This window comes from Symsagittifera roscoffensis, chromosome 8 (assembly GCF_963678635.1).
Source record: "Symsagittifera roscoffensis chromosome 8, txSymRosc1.1, whole genome shotgun sequence".
NCBI classification, from domain to species: Eukaryota; Metazoa; Xenacoelomorpha; order Acoela; family Convolutidae; genus Symsagittifera; species Symsagittifera roscoffensis.
The window spans coordinates 5,925,827-5,947,871 of record NC_087069.1 but is presented as its reverse complement, the minus strand read 5'-3'; the positions used below and the strand labels follow the sequence as shown (position 1 = coordinate 5,947,871).

The window sequence follows — 22,045 nt, the reverse complement described above, 5'->3', positions numbered from 1 at the left end:
CACCTACCGCACCACAGTTGCCACCCCTACCACATAAAAATTCATTATCCTTAGTCCCACGTAATTTCCGAAACCTAGCAATAACAAATAACCCAAATTTTAGACAAAAGATATCGCAAAGTCCCATACAACATATAATGACTCATCATTCACAAAATGATAATACATATGAACAAATTATAGAACAACCCCATACCACCGCTTTTCAGTCTCAAAATAATCATTTTTTTAGCCCATGATGAGCCGACAACTTGGATCCCTACACCGCTCAAATTCCCATCCAACCAACCTCAACACTCCAATCCCAATAATCCCACTTTTTGCTTTCCCGCTACCCGATTTTCCAACTATTAATATATCATCAAGCATGAATTCGTATACTAATTCAGGTATTTCAGTTTTATACTCCATTTCACAACTTAATAATCCTAATATAGAAACCCCTGACGAATTTGCCGACTCCGAACCATCTCCATTCAATAATTTTCAAAGCAACTCCTCAGTTTTTTCAAAACCCCCTTTTCAACCGATCCCACCAAATAATCCATTCCCATCCGCTTCCACTCCTTCTTATGCTTCACAAGTAATCTCAACCTATTCTCCATTTCATTCCGACCGATCATCTAATTCTCCAGATACCCCCCAAATCTCCCAGGAACTCGATAATTTTATCACCCTACAACAACAGCTAATACACCCTAACACCCTCACTATAAATCAAATTTCATCCACAATAGAATCCTCAAACCCATGTACTCCTACACCCTCCTCAGCTTACACTGCATCATTAGCACAATCATCCACATCCACCGAATCATCAAATAGCACTCACCGAGCTTATCGCACTTTTAAAAGAAAATTCCCGAACCATCCATTCCCGACCAAACCAGGAACAGCCTGCGATTATATTAATCATCCACATCACACCAACACGAAAGATTTTCTAGCAATCACCTTACCCTCAATCCCACAATATACTTTAAACACACCTAACGACACTAACGACACACGTAGTTTTGTAGATGAACATGTTTTAATGCCAACACTTCACTGGACAGCATATTACCATTTTACTAATCCCCTTTGCCTGCCACTATCTAGTACTCATAACGATATAGAAAAGAATAAAGATATGCTATATAGACTCACCGCAACACTAACACCTAGACAATTTACTTATATAGGATATTAAAAAACGCTAAAAACATTCACTGCACCCCAAGCTAACGAATTTACAATAGAAAATTACGACCATAAAATCATCCGAACTAATCAAGACCAATTTCTAGATGACGACCGCTTCGCTAACCCACAACTAACGGAAAAATTCTTCATCAAAACGTCATATGTATTCACACTTAATATTTTTGATAGAAAATATGATCACATCATTTCTGAAGCACTAACTGATATTCAAGCTTACGAAAGTTTTGCAGAAAAATTTCAGTTATTTTCACTAAACTTTCACTTCCTTGCACCACATGAACGCGATTTGCACTGTTCACACGACATTATGTTACGCACTAAACAGACTCATACATATACATACTATCGCTTCATACAAAATCATTTTGATTTACATGCTCCATCAAGACAACCCCACCATCGTTTTCAGTTTCTTAACTCGAAGTACACTTCACCATTTTTTCTTAATTTCACCTATTGCATCAAGGATACTAACCTCCACGGCATCCTCCGCAATTATGACCCAGTAACACAAATGTATATATTTTGTCCCATCACGAAGACCTTTAATGCCGAAGAATCCAGACCCTTCCTTATCCCACATGAATTTATCCAACCTATAGAAATCCCAATACTAGAATTTATTCACAATACTAAATATAATCACAAAATATATAACCTCATTCAAAACACACCTTATGAGTTTGCAGTAGGCACCGAAGAGCTAAAAACCAAAAAAGTACATCAATTGCTTTGGCCACTGCTCCAAACTAAAAACATCATTCGCATACCAGCAAAATTACTAACAAATTCGGACATAATACACGACATCTTTCCCCACGGCTTTTTCCTATACGATTAACAAGAAAGTATAATTTAAAAATATTCTTAACTAATAAACTTAAATTAGTACTAACCATTCTTTACTCATGTTTCTTTTACATTTTTAGTCTTCATACCACGATCATCTGCAAAAAAAAAGAAAAATAAAAAATAAACTTGTTAAAATTCTTCTAAACTTCATTAATATTTTACACAAGATAATCTGATAAAGTTCATACCAAATGTAGTAAATTAATTTATAAATTGTTTCCCCATAAAGCAGTAAATTTAATTATGATGAAAGTTTATAACTTTAAATTTCCCCCAAAAACTAGCAGTAAAATTGAAATTCTATGTAATAAATTGATAAAATGAAAATGCAGTACTAACCTTTTGATATTTTCTTTCACTCGCACAGGAATTCTATCCAAACTCGCACAGCTCGCCCACGAGGAATTGTTTAAATAATGATTTTAAGTTTCAAGTTTTCACACTCAACAACTCTAACACACGATAACAAGTTTCAAACTTTCCTTTAACCCGGTTGGAAAGGAATTATATACTAAACCAAACTAACCAACGCAGCTTACTAATTACCACAAATCAAAAAATAACAGCATGACTAAGAAAAGAAAACCAACGGTACCCAAACCGGATTAACCCTGTTTAAAACTGGATAATTTATTCTTTTGAAGACTATTATAAAGTCTAAGAAAGAAATGATAAAATACAAAAAAGTCGAAAGACAAACTCATAACAAAAACAATTTGATTTTTGAAAAAAAGGACACAACCAAAGAAACATAAGAAAGACCAACATAAACCCAACATGAAACGTTATCACATAACAGGACCTCTCAAAGAAACCGCACGGAACCATACTCCCACTCCTGGCCTAACCCACCAGAGAAGACGTCCTGAGCATGCTCTATAGCCGGCCTAACCCACCGCGCTACATCCACGCTTTGTGACCACACTTCTATTTTTAATAAGAGGTACTCAAGGGTGAGTAACTCTTCAAAAAAACCGAACTAAAACAAAATGCTTTTGTGAAAACAACCAACTAAATTCATGATTAAAAAAAAACTAACAAAAATTTTATAAAATGTAAATCATACCTTGCAGTATATAGATCAACACACAACAACAAAGACGAACATCCAAAGACAAAATGATCCCATTACACTCAAACAAGAATGGCTAACCACAACCGATATGCCGTCCACAACCACAACTCAAAGGATTTAGAGTACGACTTGACTTCGCAGAAAAGGACTTCATTGAACTAGACCAATGACCACCTCGATGTTCAAGTATACGTACAGATCCGAGTTACAAGGCATCCCTTCCACACACAATCTCCACGCCATTCCCAGACGAGGTTGAACACAAAACAAGTTCTCTACATAATACAGAAAAACCCGTCATAGCAAACCATTTTGAAATCAGGTTGATTTTATTGAGAAACACAGTCGTTGTCACAAGACGACACAACGATTGATGTCCCTAACTCGAGCGTCCTGGAACTTCTCTAACAAGAGGAACCGGACAAGAATACGATGTTCGCCAAATACCAACGTTCAACATCCATCCTTTGAATTGCAGAAAGATAATTCTAAAAAAACTCTGTAAAACCCGGATGGGTGGAACCTGATCTAAACTATATTTTATGATTGGATAAATTAGATATTTTACCACTGTAAAGTATTTAATATTAACCAATCATGATCCATCTAACTAACAACCCACTTATTTGTAAGTGCTGAAATTACTTGTAATTTCAGCACCAGAGAGATTTGAATTTAACTTAGAAATTAGTTGTCTCTCCAAGAGAACTTCAGCAGCCGCAACAAACCAGTTTACCCTAGATCTATTGAGCCTAGCAGAGACTAGTTAAACAACCTGAGACTAGATAAGTATAAGAGTAAGATTAGGATCGGTATTAGACTAAGAAGTTGCACGAATCTATCCGGCCGAAAATAAGATAGCGTGACGAGCAGACGGTGTACCCTATCCGAAATTACTCTATGAGTTAACCACATTAGAAATCACTCATAACATCTGCTCATCTTATCCTCTTTTACCAATCTGAATGTGTGTGATTGCTAAAATTAGGTGAGGCCGAAATGGTGATTAGTGGGGTTTTGGATGTGTGTGTGTGGGTATTGAGAGCTGAATAACCAGCGGGATGGGGTAAAAAAAGTCAATTAAAATAAAGCCAAGAATCAATCTGCATTTAACGGTTATATAATGTCATTTTTTGTCAAGTTATTTTAAATAAACTCTAATCACTTATTTTAGATTTTTATTTAAAATAATCAATTTATTATCCTATGAGATTCCGGCGCGGGTCGCAGAGTTAAAGTTTTCATTGTAAAAAGTAAAACAACAACTGAATTTTTGTTATTTTGTAAAAGTTCAAAATCGGTGCTGATTAAAAGTTTCTGTTAAAAGTTTCTGAAATTTTGCAATTGAAAATTTTCTGAAGTTATGTCGACCTTTTTAGGTAGGTCAATTTCACTTTTGGAGCTCATCTGAGCCATCAAACTTAGATATCATCTCCCAGAAAAGATTATAGGAGGTTCAACAAAAGCTATTTTTTAAAATTGTTTTGACCGCACAACTGTATTTTTTGTTTGATCGCCTAATGCGTCATTGAGTGCAAATTATATGCAAAGAGCGGTCGTCACAGATGCCTTTTTTGTATGAAGCCCTCAAAAATTTCTAAATTGAATTTTTGAAACATTTTGGGAGATCAGAATTAGAGTAGAAAGTTACGGTAGATTTCTTGTGTCGCAATTTGATTGCTGCAAAACGTGATATGCTGACCCGAATACTTAAGATACTCCAAACTTGGTGTCCGCACCCTACATGACGCAAGGTCGCAGTACATAAACTTGATGCTTTTGTAATCTTGGGGTAACGAAGCTTCTTTACCCTGCTCCCATAAGCATCGACCGCCAAGCATCCAGTATCAAGCATCGCATAAGCAAAAAAATCTTAAGCAAAAGTTATTGAAAAACATGTTTCAAAGCAAGTTTTTGTTTTTTTTTGTAATTCTGAAACTGTAGTTCCGTTTCGTTTAATTTTTGCCGAGATTTTGTCTTTTTTCAGCCGTTTTTGTTATTTTTTTAAAATAATCTATTTTAATTCAAGAAAAACTCATAAGACCTAAAAACATTAGAGATTGTGATTCCGATTCTAAAAAAAAATAAATTTGTTTCCTTCAATCCGATGTCCCTATTTTTGTACTATAGTTTTGACACTATAATTTAATATCATGTTAATTTTAATTAACGCCTTTCTACTCAATTCAGTCGTGCTGACTAGAAAAAAAAACAAGTATTTTAGAAAAAAAAATAATTCAACGTTTGTTCCAAGTATTTCTTCAAAGGTTTCATTTTTTTAAAAAATTTACTGGATCACTTCAGTAGATTTCTTGTGCAGGGAACACAATTGGACTTCGACATTAACTGGCTCTCTTGGCTTTTTAAGGATTTAAATTATTCATAATGGATAGATAGTTAGCATATGAAAAAATATAGTTTCAACTTTTCGTGCAGAGTGAACAAAAAATGCCTCAGTGGCAAAAACTAGATTAATTTTCAACCGCTTAAAGACAAATTAATTCAAGTTTCTTGAATCATAACGTATCAAAGTTAAACTAACAGGACAACAAACTTAACAGACAAAGAAAAAAAACTTATCATAAATATTATTGTCTAGAATGATAGAATTTATAGCTATTTTCTTCTGTCACGGACTTTTGATTTGAATTTCTCAATTTTTTGATAAGATTTTACTGAGATTTATGAATTTTTTCTGGTAAATACACTCTGAAAGCTGGAAAAAAATCTGTGACTTTAGTTTCTGTGCAGACTGTTTAATCTCAAGATTTTCAAATAAGAGTGCTCGCATCGGAACATAGCCCCTTCATGTGTTTAGTACAGTTTCTAACAAGAAATGGACAACATTTTAGTTCCGTTATTTGTTTTTCACTTTTTTGAGAATTTTCAGGCGCTAAAAAAACACACAAAAAAAATAGTTTTCAAGACTATCAATAAAAAAAATTCAGTCACGTAGTTTCCTAAAATTTAATTAATCAGCCGTATTAAATCTCTATTTAAACTCTACCTAAAGCTAGAAAGTTTGCTCGATTTATTTATCCCAAGTTCGCTAAATTGGTGAATTCAAAAACCATACCAATAACAAAATTGTCACCGGGAAAATATTGTTGTAGTATTGATATCACGGTGTTATTTTTTTTCAGTAGCCATTGAAACATTTCCTCATTAGTTGTTTTTAAAAATTGTTTCAAGTATCTTGAAAAAAAGTAAAGATAACACCCCCTTCTTAAAGAAAACTGAATTTTTTTTTTGCCTGCAAATGTGGACTTTTCCAACTAATTTTTTGATTTTTTTTAATAGCTGAAGATGATGTCTGACGAAAACCTTGAGCTCCCAAAGTTTCAACTAAAGAATTTTTAAAGTTCTTGGTCTTATTTCTGTTTGATAAAAACAGGAAGTATCAAAAAATTATTTTTAGTTTTTTTTATTTTTTTTAGAAGCGTTGCAAAACGTTTACATTTTCTAACAAATAAAAACATTTTTCTTAAAACTACTCAACCGATTTACGGAAAAGTAGTACCAGTAGCTAGAAAATTCCGCCCACTCCCCTGTATGCTTGAAATCCCAAGTCTCTTTTTACCTTAAACCTTTTTCTACAGCCTTCGAAAAAGTGTGTGGGGAATTTTTGACCCATTATGTTCGATCTTTTACATTTTCTCGAAAACTCTCCTCCCGAATCTGAGATTTTAGGTTCAATGGATAGAATTGATTGTGGAAAGCTCCCATTCATTATCTCCCCATTAAAGCTCTGGCCCTCAGAAAAGCCAAACTTCGGGTTTTGTACCATTGTTTTAAAGTTTTTGACTTTTCTAGGTAATTATCGTTCAATGTGAAAAGCTCCCCTGCTTAAAAGGTTACGCCCAAACTTTTTTTACACAAAGAGTTGTGGCCCTAAGAAAAGTCAAGTGTTCGATTTTTGACCATTTTTGAAACTTTTCAACTTTCCTCGAAAACTACATTCCCGGATCTGAAATTTCAGTTTCAATGGGTTAAAATGGTTTTGGAAAACTCCCCTGCATAAGCGACCTTCAGAAAAATCAATGTGTTGATTTCTTTTCCATTTTTTGAATTTTTTGACACTTCTTGAAAACAACTCAAGGGTTTGATCGAGGCAGGTGGTAGTAAGAAGCCTCCGTGAATAAGATGGTTTGCCCAGAAATTGGTTCAGATAAATTATGTCAGTAAGAAAATTCGAAATACACAAATGTTCATTCTTTTTTATTAGAGCAATAACTAGATTTTGATTGAAGCAAATTTATAAAATTTTGAAATTATCTTTTTCATTCCAAAATAAATGCAAAACCTATCAAACAGGTGCCTACAGCTTTAGCTGGGCTGCTAGTATAATAAGGAGAAATTCCTGCTTGGAAATCATTCTTATCTGAATTGATCAATTCAGAGCAATAGCAGATGCAAACTTTTTAGTTTAAGCTTTGTTCATTTTATGTTTCTTTCGAAAATTTCAATTTTTTGTCAACAGCTGCATGCGACTCATAACTGAGCAGCCGGAACAAGGCAACAAGGCAGCAATACCTTTCGATTGATATCGAAAAAAAAATCCGCAAAAAATCTAATTGAAAGGCCGAAATTTGCCTAGAGAAAAAGAAACCATCCCGAGCACAAATATTCTGTCACTTTCTTCGACACTCTTAACAAAAGCTGAATTTTGTGCATTTCAACTATCCAAAAGTGGCACAACTACAAAAATCTTTAAAGTAGAAAAAATTCCGCTCGTTTTTTTTTTTAAATTTTGAAGCCAGTGCATTTTTATAGTTGAGATGGTAACAAGAACTTATTATTAGGCAAAAAAACTCCCTGAATAATCCGACTGCCCCTTATTCTATATCAAAAAAATTTTGGGAAAAAAAAGGGTTGAAAAATCGAGTACAAAAATATATGCGACCAATTAGCTGGCCTCAACTCAATTTTGAATGATTTTTTTTGTGCGGGATAATTCGCCACGCAAGAATACTTAGCGTTACGCTTTCAGCATTATGAATAAAATCTTCATATTGCGTGTAAATTTTTCCTGAGCTTGTTCACACAGCCAGAATTTTGAAACAAAAATTGATCAGAATGGATTCATTTTATTTCATTTTAAAAAGTCAATATTTTCAATGGGGTTCAAAAGTTTTTTGTTAAGTTTATATTAATTCGATTGCCCAAAATTGACTGATTAAAAAAACCACCCCAAGCAAAAATATTCCGTTTTTTTGAGAGTTGGAACAGTAAACGAAATTGTTTGATGTTTGAACCATTCCTGGATCAATTACTTCGGCGTAGCGTTTCAATTAATTCTTTATGTTTTCAAAACACACCAAAACACTTACTATTCCTAATTGTGTTTGCAATATTTTGGAACGCAGTTTTTTCTTCATCTTAGAAACCGTGTTTCACAAAACACACAATCAAAACACAATAAAAAATGATTGGTGGAGCCCTGCATGTTCCGACTGCCTTTTATGGTCTACGTAAGCAGTAATAACATAAAATGAAAGTTTTATATGGATTAAAATAAAAAAAAGTAAAAATTTTAGATCTTGAAACTTTTTTCTGAAAACTATCACCCCACACGCCACATAAAACAAAATGTGATAGATTTCGCTCCTAGCAGCAATTTACTTTTGGCAAATAAGCTTCCTTCAACCAATTCGGAACTTTTTCTAAGGCGGATTAAATCTCCGCTTACGCGTTAATAGAGCAAAATTTATCGCGGGTTAATTGTACCAAATTGACAAAAATGGCAATCTTTAAACCCCTATAACTTCACCAAAATAATCACATGTGAAATAACATTTCGAATTAAAGCTCAAGACAACAATACTTTTTGAATGACATAAAAAAAGATCCGACAAAACTGGCTAGTTAAAAAGTGGAATTTGTCTAAAGAAAACCACTCCGAGCACAAATATTCCATTACTTTCGTTACAAAAGTCAGAAAAATAATAGAACAAAAACAGCTATACTTTAGTCAGCTATACGAAGACTTTGGTCAATGATTTTGCAATGAGACATATTTGAAATGCTTCGATTGCATTTTTGGCGAACTTTTTCCCTCTTTCTTGATGGGCTACTGAAATTATCAGAAAAGCAGATTGATTTCACAAAAAAGATTACGAAACGAGATTATTCGTTCCAGAAAGATATTCAAGCTCAGTGTTTTACTTTAGTTTATGATAAATTTGATTTCGTGGAGTTCAAGTACTCGGCATAAAAAGACAAAAATTAGTGCAAATACCCCAGTATATAAGTTTTCAACTAAAAAGCTAGGAATAGTGTAACCTTTTTCCTCTTTGATCTTTTTCTTGCTTTGAGAAACTTTTTAAAAACTGCAGATTTCACTATTTGAATTATCATCGGATTTAGAAGGAAGTCGATTGAGTTTGCCTGATTTTATAATGTATTCTTAATATAATATGCTCTCATAATGTCTGCTGCACATCTGTTATGTGAAGTGGGGGGCCTCCTTCTGATTGCTAGTTGGAGGGGGGAGGGAAGGTGAGGACAAGGGGAGGGGGAGGGGCTTGTTAAATCTTGTGTGCTTTTGTGCCCATGATTCTGAGTGCCGCCCGGAAGCATTCCATGTTCACCAGTGCCTTCGGGTGCATCTCGGCCGCTTTGTTCCACACTTCGAAGAAGAACCCGTCCTCAAAATCCTCCCCAATGTTGGCGAAGATTCGCTTCACCTAGCAACAGACCGCAATACTACAAATTTTACAATGAAACAATCGACCCACTAATTTACTTTTGGGTTTAAGTCTTGTTGAGTTTTTCACAGATGAAAAGACCATTGAATACGTAAAAGCCAAGAGCTGCCCAAACCGTTTTATTATACCAAAAAAAGCACCAGCATCATGACATTTTACGAAGCATATGATCCGAATCAGCTGAACGGTAGTAATATCAAATGGAAATTGAATTTTAAATTGAAAAATTGTGTTCATCGAAATAAGTTCACGAGACTTATTTATTCGTTGGGAAAATTTCTCGTTTTTTATTTCAAGAAGCCATCAAGGTTAAAGTCGGAATGATTTCAAAGTTTCAAAATACTTCCGAGACATTTTAAAGGGCAGTCGGAACAGTGACCTTTCCTCCCTAATATAATACGAGCAGCGTTGATTGGTATTTTGCTCTTTTTCCTTTCCCCCACATTTGAATTTCTATTTTAAAAAACTCTTTTAACGTTGTCATAACTTGCATCAAAAATTTTGCATTGTGAACAAACGAACTATTGTGAACACATTTGTTTTTCATACGCTGCATCGTAACATCCATCGCGTTCAGCCATAATAACACGTGAAACAACTACGAAAAATAAAAGTTCGAAATGTGGGGTGGGGGTGGAATGGAAAAAAAAGTCTGATACTTTTTCGTGAGTCACTCTATCAGTTTTAGGTATCAAAATTGAAACGGAGGCAGTGGCTCAACTAGTAAAAAATTTACACTTTTGGGGTTTTTATCCATCACACCTTCGTTCATTACCGACCGCAAGTAAAATGATTTATGCGTGAATTTGGAAAACTCAAGCGGGTGGGGGGGGGGGGGGGGGGGGGTTTGAGGTTCACGACCCGGGATGAGGTGTTTTTTTTAAAAACTGGGCACAATATCGGAAAAGATTTATACCTCATTCCAGGGGAGTGAAACAGAAAGCGCCTACGTCGACTTGACTTGAACTTGAGACCATATGTTAACTTCCAACAACCCCTCCCTCTCCTTTTCTTACCTTCTTAGTTTTCTTTTTTACTTGACGATTAGCTTGATTTGCAGTGACTGCGTGCGTACTGACCTCTTCTGGACTTCTGGGTTGGAAGAGGTCGTCTTCGTAGACGCCACTGTTGGTGAAGACACTGGGGGTCATCAGTCCCCAGGCGTCCGCCTCATCCCCGTAGTTGGTCCTGTCACTCACACTCTTGTACTTGGGTGCGGGTCTGTCCACTCTCACAGTCGGTGTGCCGTAGGTGCGGTAGTCTGTACAGGCAGCAGATAATGTAATTAATTTAACATTGCGACAAAATGACTACAATAAAATTTGATATCACTCAACTGAAATATTGATGAAAAACAACCCAAAATAACCAATAATTATCGCAAAAAATTCAAAAGATGACTGAAATTAGTCCAAAAATTACCGGAAGTTGAACAAAAAAATGTTTCAAAAGTATCTGAAAAATGGCCAAAAACTGATCAAGAAATAAAACAATTGTAATATTTAACCGAAAGTTGACTTAAAAAAAAGTTTGTAACTAAAAATTCATTCATTGGTTCTAAATTTTGAATAGCCTAGCAACCAAAAGTCAAGTTTCACATTATAGAGCGATAAATTAAAGGTGAGTTGAGTGGTGATAGGGTGAAAGTAACCTTGCTGTGGGGGGACTACTCCGACTGCTGCGTTGACCTGTGAGGCAGATGTCTTGTAGCCCCCCAGCTGTTTGTCCAACTGGTTCTCTATCCTCCTAGGAGTCTCCCCTGTCTCCTCGTAGGACTCTCCTGACAACAGCGCAAAACGTAACAGGTAAGTTAAGATCAACCAAATTACCATTGAGCTGCAGGTCAATACACACCAATAACGGTACAATTTAATTTTCTCAGAGGGTTCAAACAATTTGAACGAGGTCAACCGCTGATTCAACCTGACCTTTGACCCGTACCAGTCAACACAAACCAGTTTGCCACAATTTTGGAACAATACGACCGGATTGCACAAGAGAATATCGAGGATGACAAGACCATAAAAACTCAAACTAAACCAATTGAACTTGAATGAAGTGATTTATTCATACATCACACGCCTAATTCAAAAAATTATGACTCATACAATTCATAAAAAGAATCAAAATTTCATAAAATTAATAAGAGTCAAAAATTCATAAAATTAATAAGAGTCAAAAATTCATAAAAATCATAAAGTCAATTAATTTACTCTGTCCGTTGCTGTCTGTGCCAGTTGAAGTTGTCTGCCAGTGTAGGAAGTTGGCGAAGGTGTCGAAGTCTATCTGGCCCCCCTCCTGCCCCCCGTTGCCCCCCTGACTGTCCCCCCTCATGAAGTCGAACAGACTCTCTAGAACTACTTCTTCAATTGGGATGCAGTAGTCCACACACATCTGTCTGATGGCATCTATGCTCAGCTTACCACTGCCTTCCTAAACCATACAACATAATTTATATTGTCATATGATACGTTTTCAACAATATTCTACAAATAAAGCTTGTAGCCAGGGGCGGATCTAGGATTTTCTCGAGGGGGGGGGGCAGATTTTCAAAAAAATTTTGACGACCTTTTTTTTGGTCGAGCAAATTGATTTTTCGAGCTCTCCCAAAGCAGTGTTTTGCCCCTATTTTGGCTCATTTTTCTGCGCCGCAGGCAAATTTTTGAAAAAACAGTCAAAAAAGCCGTTTTGAAAAAGGTTGACAAAAAATTGCGTTTTTTTTGGCGCGCGCTTACCTTCAAAGTTAGTATATATTAGAAAAACTTTAGAGTCGGTCGGCCAAAAATGGATTTCTGAAAAAGTATCAAAGGGGGACCCTTTGGGTCGGCAGGGGGTCGAATCCCTGAGGAGGAGGCGTCCGCCCTCCGCCCCCCATCCCCCCTAAAGCCGCTCCTGCTTGTAGCCCAGAAAGTTCCGACCACATTTGTTTTTCGAACATTAGAAATTAAAATCATATATATTCTGAAAACTCGTCAGTTTTTATTCTAATAATTTCATTTCGGATAATTTACACGCAAACGCACGCACGTCGATGTCACCTTCTCGCTACTGTTGAACTGTATCTTAAATTGGTTTAGCGATTGTGAATGGATGACAATCATTGTTCTCAAATAAAACATAGGTGGATCTTAGAGCGAACAACCTCCCAGCTATACTTCATAGATGTATTTTGTATATGCATTATACGTGAAAAACGAGATCTGAATTTTTGCTTTAGAGTATGGCAACTGAGACTGAAACTTTTCAATACCTCTTATGCATATGATGAATTTATGTTTCGTCTGTGTGTTCGTCTATAGGGTCTTCTCGGAAAGCGGTCTGTATTAAGAGAACCGCGTATTCATACTCGACAGTAAGCAGACAATTATCATATTAACAAATCAGAATCGAGATGAGAAAGCAAATTTACGAAATAAATAATTATTAATTATTCATTTCTTCCTTGTCTCGATTCTGATTGGTTAATTTGGTATTTGTTTAATTACTGACGAGTCTGAACACGCGGTTGTCTAAATACTGCTACGTAACCGGTCTTCTCGACTATGGATTTTTAGTCGAAACATTAATCACAAACGTCGACCCGGGTACGAGGAGGAGATACAGGTACCTTGTCGTAGTGGTTGAATGCGGCTGCGACATCATCGAACCGGTTGAAGTTATTAGTCTTAAGGTTCTGTCTGACAGCCGCCATCAGAGCCCTCTCTCTGTCTTTACCCCTCAGGTAGTGTTTGGGCACTCTCCCATGTAGCAGATCATCCACCCCGTACCCGTCTGGCTTCACTATGATGCCAAAAGTGTGGTCTGGTCCCACTTTCATAGTGTCTTTTATTCTACAACACAAGTGTATAATGACATCAAATAAAAAAGTTTTCTTCACTTATAGGTGGTTATAAGTACAATTAGTCATAATTAGCTTACCAACAGGTAAGGGCAATTATGACAATCATAATAAGTTGAAAACAGTATGTTACTGCATATACCATCTTGCACGTCAAACAATCCCGTCAGTTTTTGTATTGTGTAAATGTCTTTTTATTTATTTGACCGAAGTTATTCTAAAAATTGCCAATTATACCAATTGATTTACTTCCGACAGATAATCAAAAATATGAAAATGATTCAGATCTACTCACGGGTCTCTGGTCTGGCCCAGCTGGTCCGTGTATTTCTCCCGGTGTCCATCCAGGACCTTCTCCTCAATTATGGCTCCTTCATCCCTAAGATAATCAACCAATCAGCTAGCCCATATTCTCAACTTCACAACAAATTTAAACCATTTTCAACAAAAACAGAACATAATGATTGAGAGTAGAAACGAGTGCCGCCATGCTCGCATATTTCAAGTTTAAGCAACCAATGCTATCACACAAGGGTCATAAGCATAATCAAAACTTTGTTTTGAATTGTATGTTGAGAGGCAAAACTTAAAAATCTTTAAATATTTTCCCGGTCGAGATCCGCGACAAATCTTAGCGGCCGAGACACACTTTGTTCCGACTAAGATAAAAACTGGGCGCGACTAAGATAAGATTTTCAATTGGTTGTTCTACATAAAAGAATCAGCAAAAAATAAGAAAAACAAAAAAAGTCAGAAAAAAATTATTTTTTTAATTTTGACCTTTTTGTGTGTCGCTAGTGATGTTTTGTTTTGCAATTGCTACTAAATTTTTTCAAATTTTGATATCCGTAAGATATTGGATGAAGCGTAATCATGAGAAATCGCCATTTAATTGTTCTATCATTATTTTTACCAGCATTAAAAAGTTTTCTAAACAAATAATTGGTGCAAGTATTGTTCCATTTTAAGAGATAGCGCGCTCTCAAAAACCCTCCAAATGTGCTAAAAAAAATGAATTTTTGACCTGTTTTTCAAAAAAATTGCTTGACATGCAGAGTAATTTTTCAAAATAACGTCTTTTGGTGTTTTCAATTGGCAACTCAAAATCAACTGGTAAACGAAAAAAACGGCAAACAAATTTCAAAATTCTATTGAAAACCACTTCATCCCTCGAGAAACTCCAAGATCCGCGCTTGGTTGGGCTCGAAGAAGTTGAAAGATCTTTTTTTTTGTTCTTTCTTACTACTGGTTTTTAATGCGGGGGGCGTGCGTACTTTATATATATTTTTTGATTTCGTGCATTTCGAGACATCTGCTAGGACAAAAACACCGGCAGTGTTGTGTGTGTGTAGTGCAGCAGTGCACCAATTACATATCTTACCACATCCACCATGACCTTAAAACTATTTTAACGCCATTATGACCATAGACGGGCATGAAGCACACTTCAATTGCTCAAGAGGGTGTCCATGATAGGGACATGAAATGCATGGTCACTCACCGTTTGGAAATGACCCGTTCCGGAGGCAAACTTGAAAAGAAAACAAGAAAACACTTCAAAATCAATGTTTCAACTGAAGCAACAAACTGCAAAAACTGATATCAAATATGTTATCTTCCCTCAACTGAAAAAAAAATGAATGAATTATTTTGATCAAACTGTACTGTGTGCAGGGGCGGATTTGGGGGGGGGGGGGGGGGCGGGGGGGCGGACGCCCCCCCCCCCCTCAGGGATTCGACCCCCTGTCGACCCAAAGGGTCCCCCCTTTGATACTTTTTCAGAAATCCATTTTTGGCAGACCGACCCTAAAATTTTTCTAAAGGCGCCTTCGGCGCCAATATATACTAACTTTGAGGGGGAGCGCGCGCCAAAAAAAACGCTATTTTTTGTCAAAATTTTTAAATTTATCAAAAAGTGCCCAAAAACGGCTTTTTTGACTGTTTTTTCAAAAATTTGCCTGCGGCGCAGAAAATTTTGCCAAAATTGCGGCAAAACAGTGCTTTGGGAGAGCTCGAAAAATCAATTTGGTCGACCTAAAAAAAAAAAAAGGTCGTCAAAATTTTGGAAAATTTTTTGAAAATCCGCCCCCCCCTCGAGAAAATCTTAGATCCGCCCCTGACTGTGTGTGATTGAAATATTACAAGTCGTTAAGAATTGACAAAGTGAGTGCTTTGAAAGTCTAATGGGATCAACCACTAAAGTCGTGGGCTATATATTTGGGTTGCCCTAAACATTTACCCATCGATAAATTGCAGCATATAAGGTTCCATAGATGCCATGGAAAGTTTCCCACCTATGAAACCGTTAGAGCAACGTATTCTCCATGAATTTTGCACTTTAACCCCCGCATCTAAAATTCAGTTTTGAAAACCTATTTGAACGTAATCATAATGCTATGAAATTGTATATGGTGACAGTGTTAACTATTATGAACACTTGTTCCTTTATACGTTGCATCGTAACAGCACATTTTAAAGAAAAAAAATACCTTAGTATGGAAATAGAAAATTGTGGGGAAAGTCGAAAAGGGTCCAATTTTGTGAAAATGGGAACAACTTTGAATGACGTCATTTTTGAGTGACTTAAGCTTGATGTGAAATCATTTTCTTTTTCTTTAACTCACATTTTCTTCTGCGCGTGCCAATACATGATGGTCTTGACGTGTTTTCCACGCTCGTCCGAAGGTGTTGGCTCTCCGAATCGGTTGGAGGGGTCCCATCTGGACCAGTCGTAGTGACGAGTCACCTAATGCGCCCCCACAATTAACACACACATCTCTTTATTGCAATGCTATATTATGCTTTATACAGTTGCTTGAAAAAAAAGACTGCAAGTAGTTTTTATTACTAGTACTAGCTCTACATAGTAGCTTATCGCAACTTATCGTTTGGACTGGCGCATGATTCATTTCAGTTTCTAGAACCAATCACATCTTTTAATCAATTGTGTATTGAAAAATTGGGGGGGGGGGGGGGGGGGGGGGGGTGTTTCACCTGTTCGCCTGCATCCCAGGAGGCGTGGCTCTTCTCGTACAAGTCCTTGCCCACTTTTGACTCCTCCTCTACCTCTTTGCTGCTCTTGGGGGGATTGATCAACTCACCTGCGTACTCGTCTGCAAACACACACACGCTGTTGTTTTTCTATGCAGCCTGTTTTTTTAAGTATCACCTCAGAGTGTCTTCGAGGATCTCGCAAAATAAATCTGATGGAACTAATAAATCGTCGCCAGATCTTCTTATTTTTTTAAGCCCCCTGGAAAACTTTTTGTTTCAGAATGAGCGGTTTAATCGGCTTTTTAATAGCTGAAAACTGCTCAAAAGTTGCTTTAAATCACTCATATCATCCCAAGTTTGGGCATTTTTCGAACATAAACTAGATCAGGATCGTTTCTAAATTATAATATCAAGTTTTGTCTCTAAACAAAGGATAGGCAAAAAAATAGAATCAATTTATCAGAATACACAAAAAAAAACAATGCTTAAGATAAACTTTTCACCGTTTAAACTTTATCATTCTACGACAGAAAAAAATCCTGTGGATCATGTTAACTATCCCCCCCCCCCCCCGCTATGGTACCTTGTAAAGAATCTCCTCCCTATAAAAACACATTTCATTTATGCTCAACTGGATTGGTTTCGTATTTCTCAGAAATGTATTCTGTCGCATTACCATTGGTTGACGTTATTTCATTAAATTTCATCCAAACCTTGCTAACTATTTCCCCCCTATTGCAATTGGAGGGAAATAGTTAACATGATCCAATCGTGTTTTAAAGTAGATGCGATAAAGAACTCACTTTTCTCTCCTGGTCTGCCGAACTGTTTTTCATAGATGTCTGTGCCCTCTGGTAGGTTGGGAGTCTGGTCTGGCACTTGGCCCAGAGGTCTGGTCTGGTGGGAGAGGTAGAGGGACTCCTTCTTGTCAGCCACCCTCTGCTGGAACAGTGTCTTCGGATCCGGATTCACACACTCGGCCGCCTACACAATACAACGCAACAATACAAATTAGTTGAAAATCAAGGCAGCAAAATACTTAAGCAATATAAATTACACTAGACATCATTCAGTCTAGTAAAAAAACACCAGAAAGTTGCTTAAACCGCCCATATCTTGCTAGCAAAGTGTCCAAACCACACGAACTTTTTTAGCAGTTCTTTTGAACGTTTTTTCGACGTGGGAAATCACCCATGAACAAATTCGAGCACTTTTTATTAACTAGATGAAGCGGTCATATGCAGGTACTGCTGTGCTGATTGTATGGTATGTATGGCTCATTGCTAACCGTGTGTGGGTTTGCATTGGACACTAGCCCGTGAGTCATGACCTGGGCCATAAACTGTTCCTTGTCTGCTGCCTTGCCATAGTGTACTGTGGTGGCCCCAACATCTGGCTCATAAGTGGCTCGGTACCTCTTTGTAACTGCCGGACTCTCACCTTTGTCTGGGTTGTAAGCCTGCACACACTCTGGCACTGAGCCGACACTATCGAAACATTTGCCAGCCTAGAAATTTACAGCAGTTATCAAATTCTAATTTGTAGCAGTTTTTATTTAACTTATTTTGATGCACATATACTCAATCAAATTAGATGATTAATTATGCTTCGGATCTTTTCCAGCTTCCCTTTTTCAATTTTCTCCGAAGTTCGAGTCACAAAAGCTATTTGAAAAGAAATTTGATGTTCCAAACTGCAATAAGACGTGTCAGCGTGAACAAGTGGGCTATTTTCTTCTATTACCCCACAATTGAATTTGAGTTTTGAGGAACGATTTTGACTTTGCCACAATGTAACGAAATTTCGCATGGTGAAAAAATTAACTTGTGAACACATTTGTTCTTCATACTTTACATCGGCTCTTTTCCAGTTTCCCCCCTTTTCAAATTCAATTTTGAAAAGTAGTTTTAACGTTGTCACAATGCAATGAAATTTGGCGTGGTGAACAAATCGACAGATTTGTTCTTCATAATTTACACCGTAACATCACGCATTTAGCCGTAATAACACGTAATACAAATATAAAATTCGTAAATTTGAAAGGGGGACTGGAAAAGAGCCTTTACATCGTACGATCACTCATTCAGCAGTCAGACAGCTAAAGCAATTGAAAGTTTGAAATGAGGGGCGGGGGTTGAAAAGAGCAAACAAGTGGGCAATTTTTACATTATAGAATTGTTGATTGCATGTTACGATTCGAGTCGCAAAAAAGGAAAAGCACAGTTTCTTCTTTTAATTTTCTCGACAACTTACGAGCAAGTTTTTTACAGTCCCCCTTTTACAATTACAAAATAAAGCTGTTCAAAATTTTTTCACCCAGCATTTTTCTTATTATAAATGTTGTAAAAATTTGTTCACCTGTTCACGCTGATACGTTTTCATGCAGTTTGTAACAAAAACAGAAATGTTAAATAGACATTTATATAAAAAATTTGAGGGGAACTGGAAAAGAGCTTTTGTCTTTGCCGTTTTTGGTAAGCCGGTAGATTTCAAGTTGATTAACATCAAAATTTTAGTCGTGTTTCAGAGCTCAGAAAAAATTTCCAAAACTTTCTCTCTGCCTTTAGCAGAACTGGTTTAATTTCGTTCGTTTTTCAGAATAGATTCACGGGGTTGCCGGAAAAGGATGTAAAAAATCACACTCAAATTAATTTTACAAAAGAACTAGAGGACCAGCTAAAGCTGGATGCATACGTTTGATTTTTTTTAGAGTATATTGTACTGATTGGAATATAACCAAAAAAATTATTAACTTCTCTACTAAATATGGGGGAATAAACGCTTAAACAGAGAATGTTTCTTCAACCCGTTCTTCGAATTGAACTCAGTTCAGACTTATTGGTGCAATTTTTAAGAGCTTACAAAAATTGAAAAAAAAAATACTTTTCTTAAGGTCATTTCGGCCTTTTCAACTTGAAATAAGGTGTAATCATTTATGGAAGGACCCACCTTTTCTAGTTTCCCATCCCCTCGTAAAATTACAAAACAAAATTGTTCAAAAGTTGTTTACACGGCATTTTGCATGTTAAGAAAATTGTGCAAATTTGTTCACCTGTTCATGCTGGCACGTGTAAACACAGTTTATAACACGAAAAGTCATATTATATTAAATAGGCTTTCATACTTTGAATTTCCAGAAAATATCGGGGGACTGTAAAAGAGCCAAATTTTGCAGACAAGGTTTCCAGAACTAGCTTTCTTAACTACTTTTTATGAAGTGATTTTCTCGCTAATCTCAGAAGCTGGATCAAACACTCTCCCCATATTGAACTTTTCGGCTCTTTTCTGCGTTTGTTCCACAGTCGTTGTTCTGCGTTCGAAAACAATTTTTCCATTGCCATAATGCGATGAATTTTTGTAAATATTAAAAAAATGACTTTTGAAAATGATTACATTTAAGAGGAAAGTGAAATTTGCAAATAAGAACATAAAGCACATTCTACACATTTTTAAATTCACGTTGCTTTGTGAATAATGTTTGAACAGTTTTAATTTGTAAAACAAGGATAGCCGGTTACTGTGCAAGTAGCACAGAGTGTTCCGACCAGTCCTAAAAAGTTACAGCAAAATTGTTTTTCCAATTAGTATCGTTTTTTGGGCTTGGTGTGATAAAGGAACCTGAGCGAAAAAGTAAAGCTTAGGCATTTTTGTTAGTCATTGTAAAATATGCAAATTGGATCCAAATTTTGCAGACAAATAACTTAAAAAACACAAGAAAAAAAAATTACATTTTTTTTTTAAAAAATTTTAGGAAAATTTTTTTTTCCCAAATTTTTGTAAACTTTTGATTTCTAAGATGAAAATAAATTTCAAAAGCTAACTTTATCGGAGTAAAACTAAATATTCAAGGCTTAAATTAAGCATAAAAAATCTAATGTAAGCCTGAGGATCTTTTCCAGTCCCCCCCCCCTCTTTGATTTTTTCTGAAATCCAATAAATGAAAATCTATTGAAAATGACTTTTGATGTTATGAATTGCATTAAAACGTGTCAGCGTGATCAGGTGAACAAATTTCTACAACATTTCTAACATGCAAATTGCCGTGTGAACAATTTATGAACAGCTTTGTTTTGTAATTTTACGAGGGGGGTGGGAAACTGGAAAAGAGCCAAGCCTGATCACTCGCTCGAAATTAAACGGAAAATCTAAACTTTCAAACCGGTTTTTCTCACCAAGGATTTTTTTTCAAATTTTTTTAAATCGTTCGAATCACGATTAAACGGGCTTTATTATTATATATAACTCAACCTGGCTTTTTTTCCTTTTCCCCCACCTCACATGAGCATCAATTCTATGGTCTAACGAGTGATTTTCCAAGATTAATTATGAAGACCAAAGATTTTTGTCATGGCCTAATTTATTTGCATGTCAATTTTCATTACAATCGGACATGGCGAACAGTAATTTTAATTATAAAATTTGCAGGTGGGGAAGAGGAAAAAGAGCCCTCAACCTAGTCCAATGATCTTGTGGAAGCTAATTTTGCGTGGATAACAACAAAAGCTGATCGCTTGCTTTATAAACTCGAATTAAGACAAAGGTCAAAAATTTCAAACCGGATTTTCTCGACATTGGAAAAAATGTTTGGAAGTTTTGCAGTGTGGTTCGAATCACGGCTGATAGGACTTTGATACAATATATCACTCAAACCAGTCCGATGATAGTTTGTGGTACCTGATTTTGCGTGGATAAAAAATCAAACACACCAGAATATAAAGTTCCTCCCCATTTTCAATGGCCGGAAAAATCACGTCGACTGAGAAACTGAAAAGGAGCCATAGGAGATATTACGCATTTGATTTCCTTAAATCGAGTTTTTTGGTAATATATTTTTTTTCTATAATTTTTGATTTTGCCTCAAAAACTACTCTTCAATTCGCAGAAAAAACAACATGCAAACTCCAAGGCTTACAAAGACATACGAAGCAGTTCGAGTTAAAAACAATTTGCCCCAAATTATTGATAAAATTGGTTTTGAATATTCGGACATATCTCAAAAAACAGCAAAATAGAACTGAAGTATTTGATGAACTTAGTTGATTAAGCGCAGAAAAAATTTAATTAATTGATTGTTAATTATACTTACTGTTGGGACTGTAGGATTCCGGTCTACAAACTTTCCTTCGTTCGTCCTCATTTTGACACCCTGATTTTCGGAGGTGGTTTGTAAATAGAGTTGATAACAATTGCAGTATCTTCTTCAAACTCTTTTCAGAACAAGTGAGAGTGAAAACAGATGAGACGTCTCTTATTTATGAGTTACGATGGTGGATATCCATACAACCAACAAACAAATTATTAAAGATTAATAGAGGTCCGATTCTGTTTAAAAATAGTATGAATAAACCAGGAGCACGTGCTGTTTTTTTTCTT

At 36.1% G+C, this 22,045-nt stretch overlaps 1 protein-coding gene across 2 annotated transcripts; it reads right to left on the bottom strand.

Moving 5' to 3' along the window:
- Nucleotides 1–9,465: 9,465 nt before the first annotated feature.
- On the bottom strand, nucleotides 9,466–22,035 carry LOC134853338 (EF-hand domain-containing family member B-like). 2 transcript variants are annotated; one of them, XM_063869314.1, is made up of 12 exons: nucleotides 21,759–22,035; nucleotides 17,961–18,179; nucleotides 17,476–17,656; nucleotides 16,673–16,791; nucleotides 16,303–16,424; nucleotides 15,180–15,209; nucleotides 13,974–14,057; nucleotides 13,448–13,670; nucleotides 12,054–12,273; nucleotides 11,492–11,620; nucleotides 10,920–11,101; nucleotides 9,466–9,819 (listed from the first exon to the last, which is right to left on the bottom strand). In XM_063869314.1, the coding sequence occupies exons 1-12, from the start codon at nucleotides 21,807–21,809 to the stop codon at nucleotides 9,661–9,663; spliced, it is 1,719 nt and encodes a 572-aa protein (XP_063725384.1). In that variant the 5' UTR covers nucleotides 21,810–22,035; the 3' UTR covers nucleotides 9,466–9,660. The 2 variants fall into 2 exon arrangements, with proteins under 2 accessions (XP_063725384.1, XP_063725386.1); XM_063869316.1 differs by lacking the exon at nucleotides 15,180–15,209 and having other exon boundaries at nucleotides 21,759–22,034.
- Between the last annotated feature and the right edge of the window lie 10 nt (nucleotides 22,036–22,045).

Excerpts from the sequence above, each read along its gene's own strand:
- LOC134853338 (XM_063869314.1), bottom strand. The coding sequence starts at position 21,809 with ATGAGGACGAACGAAGGAAAGTTTGTAGACCGGAATCCTACAGTCCCA. Across the intron at positions 16,425-16,672 it reads CCTGGGATGCAGGCGAACAG|GTGACTCGTCACTACGACTG; the intron begins GTGAAACACCCC and ends GGGGCGCATTAG. Across the intron at positions 12,274-13,447 it reads CATTCAACCACTACGACAAG|GAAGGCAGTGGTAAGCTGAG; the intron begins GTACCTGTATCT and ends TGTATGGTTTAG.